General features: G+C 41.8%; 1 protein-coding gene across 1 annotated transcript; it reads right to left on the minus strand.

Moving 5' to 3' along the window:
- Positions 1-1,266: 1,266 nt before the first annotated feature.
- LOC306861772 (achaete-scute homolog 1a) lies at positions 1,267-2,950 on the minus strand. Its single transcript, XM_079404243.1, has 2 exons — positions 2,209-2,950; positions 1,267-2,109 (listed from the first exon to the last, which is right to left on the minus strand). The coding sequence occupies exon 1, from the start codon at positions 2,814-2,816 to the stop codon at positions 2,226-2,228; it is 591 nt and encodes a 196-aa protein (XP_079260369.1). The 5' UTR covers positions 2,817-2,950; the 3' UTR covers positions 1,267-2,109; positions 2,209-2,225.
- Between the last annotated feature and the right edge of the window lie 1,813 nt (positions 2,951-4,763).

The following is a 4,763-nucleotide window of genomic DNA, read 5'->3' on the forward strand; positions in this document are numbered from 1 at the left end:
TTAAAATAAAAACATTGTTTTGAATCTAAGATAAGCGTAAAACTTTGGCTAATTGATAAGCTGGGTACTTCGTCTTACCCTAAACAAAGCTCGCCTACTTTCGACTGTAACATGTTTTTTCTTCTTCTTCTGCAACACCTGCTTCTTGTGTAAAGCCTTCGCTTCCAGACGCTGTGTGTTTAAAGGGGCAGTTGTTGAGTGCGTGTCGCGAGTTGCTGTCAGAAAGGCACACGCGCCTTCAGCCGACTCCACTCGTGCGCCACACGCACACAGATCTTTTCAATTCATTACAGCAGGCACGCGCCCGCCCAGCGCACACACACTTTACCTGTCAAACTCCACGACTGTTATTTAAACTCCGCGACTCTGACTTATTTATGCTTAACTTAACAAAAAAGTGTCTTTTTACTGAATAAGTTAGAATGTCGGGTCAGTGACGCCATATTTGCATTATCAAATCGTTTTACGCGTTTCTTTAAAACGCAAGAGACTGTAAATATACTATTTATATGATGAACATGTTTGCAATTTTTGATTTAAAAGTTATTTTGATATTTTTTGTGAGGCGTAAAGTAGAAAATGTGTTGGTGGTTTAACTGTCCAGAGGTTTTAAAAAAGAAATAAAAAAAGCCCTGTTAAAAAGGTTACATATAATATATTGATCAAATGCAGTTAGCAATCTTGTTTTTTCAAAATTCTGTATTTTTCGAGGTCAGCACAAATCGTTGTCAGTGTGGCAGGCAGGAACATGAAGGAAACCATCATATCTGTAAACACTTCTTAACAAAAAAAATCTATAAAGAACTATCGTGCCTGTGCGTTTCACATATATTTCTCAGTATTTAAACAATCTTATTTTAATTGTTAACATTAATAGAAGCAAATATGTTACGTTTTTAAACTCTAACCCTGATTACTTGGTCCTGCACGCTCTCGTTCTCTCTCTCTGCCATGCTCACCCTCAAAAGTGTGAGTAGGGTGAGCAAACAATATGCTTATTTTCCAAAAGTGCTGTCTTCCCAAATTGGCATTCATTATGAGCGCAGTCTGTGAAACGGTCCAGTATGCTGGTCACGTCTCCTCCTGCCTGACAACAGGCAGACTGCCGAGGGTTAGCAGGCTCATCACTTTAGTTGCCCATAAAAAATAAATAAATAAATAATATGTGCAACGAAAATCAACACTTGACTGTGTTTTTCTAGAATTGCTTATGAAGATAAAAGGTTGCAACACACAAAACAAACTCAAGAAATCATATTTCTTTTTGAAACTTTTATTATGAGACTAAACTGTAGAAAATATGGAGATAAGGCATATTCTTATTTTCTGAGATGCAAAACCCAGCTTTGTAAAGGCAAAGTGGAACAGGCAGTGTGGAGACACAAAACACCTCCGTTTGGACAATAGCTGCATAACCTTTGATCACTCCGAGTCATATTACCATTGCAATTATTATTCCTATTAAATAAGACACGTTGGTGTTGAAATTTAAACTCTTAAACTCCTCTAAAACCTTCACCACCGTAAAGGGAATTGCTAGCTGCGATGCATTTGAGACTAGAAGTCTGAATAAGCGAGAGGTAATGAGCAATTTACGGCAGGCTATAGGTCAAAAATAGATACATATTAAAATGAATGTGTACAAAAACATCTATAAATCTCTTACATACAAAAATAGCTTAATATATTTTAAAAAAACATGTTTTATACAAATAGAACTTCATATAATAAAATTCTTCAAGTTGGAAGCATATTAGAGTTGTGAGAGGGGTCAATCAGGGCAAACCTTCTTTGATTATATTAGCATAGGTAAAAGAACAACTTTTGCTTATTGTTGTTGTTTTTTGTATATATGCCACAGTGTCATGGAAAGTCGTTTTAAAATAGATTTCTTGGGCGAATGCGCTGGAAGGACTGGACTCCCGCTCTTCCCTTTTAGTCCTTTGGCTCTTTGACACTCGGAACCCGTGGTTTGCCGGTTTGTATGGGCCATCTCTGGGTGTGGATTCGAGTCTATCCGAACCGGACAGCAGCGCAGACGCAGTGCTTTGTGTTCTTAGAGGACATCTGAGTTCCTCCCAAGCGAGTGCTGCGATTTTTAGGTATTTCCTAGAAAGAGAACGGGACATGGTGAGTATCTTGCATGAACAACAGAATCGTGAAAACACAATTATAGCGGCGATAAAGATGATTTTAATTCATACAAACCTTCCTTTCGCAAATGTTCAAAACCAATTGGTGAAGTCCAGGAGCTCTTGTTCTTCTGGACTCAGAGGGTCGTAGGAGCCCTCATCTGAGGAGTAAGAGGACACAGGCGAACCAGCCATAGAGTTCATGTCATTAGAGTAGTTTTGGGAGATGGTGGGTGACAGGACGCCGGACTGGAACGCCGCGCTCACCGCGTCATGCTCATCCAAAAGCTGCTGGAGCGCGCGGATGTACTCCACAGCCGAGCGCAGCGTCTCCACTTTGCTCATCTTCTTGTTCGCCGCTCCGTTGGGAACGTGTTCGCGGAGAGTAGCAAAGCCGTTGTTCACCAGCTTTACCCGGTTGCGTTCTCTCTCGTTCCGCCTGGCCACCGCGTGCGGCTGCTGCTGTGGCAAGCTGTACCCGAAGCCGGCGAAGTTGAGCCTCCTTTTGCACCGGAGCAGCTCCGGAGAGGATGAGCGCTGCCTCTTCGTCTGCTTCGATGCGGACTTGTTGCTGCACTGGCTGTCAGTCGGACTGAGTTGGATGCTCTGAGATGCAAAAAAGCAGGCAGGTGGCATGAACTGCTGCTGGTTTACGCTTATTTCCATCTTGGCAGTGATGTCCATTTCGCGGAGGAAAAAAAAGGAGCAAGGAAAAGCACAAAAGTTTTCTTTGGGATGCCCAGTGGCCGTGCGTCTTCCTCGTGGCGTTCACGTGTGGTTTCAATGGGCAGGGGTGCACCGGACTCTCGACCTGCTCTGAGTTGTGAGATGGAAACAGCGCTGCCTTTTCAATACGCCGGCGGCCCGCCGCGCGTTCCTCCTGACCACGCCCCCCGAGATGAGCTTGCTTTGCGTACGCCGGGAGCGTGCCGCTCCAGCCACTGAGTAAACAACTTCTCATAAAGAATGACTAGAGGTGTTTTTCGGTTATGACAAGTGTTTGTCGGAGAACAAACACACGCACACACTCAACTTCGAGCGGCAATAAAGGCATGCAGTAAAAAAAATATGACAATAAAAGAAAAATGCTATTTATGATAATGGCAGTGTCATGAAAAAAGACTAGTTTTCACAATTAAACCGGCCATTAAACAGCATTAACAGAAAAAAATAAAATAAAAAAAGTTGATAAACAAAACAATTAATAGAAATATAGGTAAGATAAATAAAGGTAAGAAAATATCTAACTATTGTTCGCCAACAAATAACATCATTAATGATACTAATGCAACATTTAAAAGATGTGACAACTTGCCTCGACTTGGCATTTATGAAAAAATAGGATTTGTAGTTTGGAGGACAGAGGGTTTTAAGTGTTTGAAATCAACATAGTTTACCATGTTATTGAATCACATTCGAATCCTGTTATAGTAGCTTTCTACTCAAATAAATAAAATCTTAAGCAAATATAGCAAGTAGCCTTTGCAACCGCTGTTGTGGTAAAGACGAATCCATTCAGGGGTAAATAAACTCATTCAAAGCACTTTGCTTTCATTGGACTCAGGTGTAGCTTGGTTATGAATCTACACTCGTCACAGTAATTGTTATACTGTTAACGCGTTACAGCCATGTGATATTGTCCCATATAGGGAATCTTTGTCCGAGCTAGATGAATTCGGCCAGTCATTATTAGAAATCATCACAGCTGGAAAGGCGGAACGGATGGGTTATTCTATGGACGCGCATTAAGAAAAGCTCCTGACACCTTATTCACTCTATTTACTTCCAGTATATCTCTCGATTAATTTCGCCTCTTTCTTAGCGCACGATAATGGCACATTGCTTTCAACCAACTTTGTTTGAATGACTTTGCCTGCGCCAGTTTTGTGTGTGCGCACGATGCATGTGGAGTGGAGAGGGAGGGGGGAAATAAATTGTGTAATTTCTCTTAGTTGGCTGAGGCATTCAAGATCAGGCCAGCATTCAAGCACCCAGCCCCCTCCAACTTTCCTTTCTCTCCCTCTCTTTTTTTCCCCCCTTCTCCTTTCTTAGCGCAGCAAGGGCGTTTAGAAAAGAAGCGTGGGTTCTATTCACTCCGGCAGGGACTCTCTGAAACATATCCACCATGCTCTGTCAGTGCATTTGCAGAGTCCAATTAGCGTTTTGTAAGCCCCTCTTTCTTTCATGATACTCTAGGCTGAGGGAAGGTTCCAGTCATTCCCGAGTGTAATAATTAATATGACATCTGGGCGTCTGAACTCCTATTGAAACACCTCTGCCTGTCTTACAACTCGGAGAGCTGCTGTAAAATAGTAAAAACAAAACAAATCCATACAAAGCCGTTTGTTTTGCCCCATAAACCCGGGTTTGCAGGATTATATTTCAATTTGTTAGCTGTTAAAACTACATTGTTAAGTAGTTGTTTTTAGTTTGATCATTTCAATGACTATTCATTGGTGCGCGTTTGAAAGCAGGCGCATGGCGTTTATGCACTGCTATCTCTTTACATTAAGAGAGCGCGCTGGTGAATGAACTGAACACCGCTGGTTCCTTGTTAACTGTTAGGATTTGTGCAGCAATGCCGTGGATAACCCTTGTGGCTTCCACATTTTCTAATTGTGAAGAACAGTT

This window comes from Barbus barbus (assembly GCF_936440315.1).
Source record: "Barbus barbus genome assembly, chromosome: 42".
Classification (NCBI taxonomy): domain Eukaryota; kingdom Metazoa; phylum Chordata; class Actinopteri; order Cypriniformes; family Cyprinidae; genus Barbus; species Barbus barbus.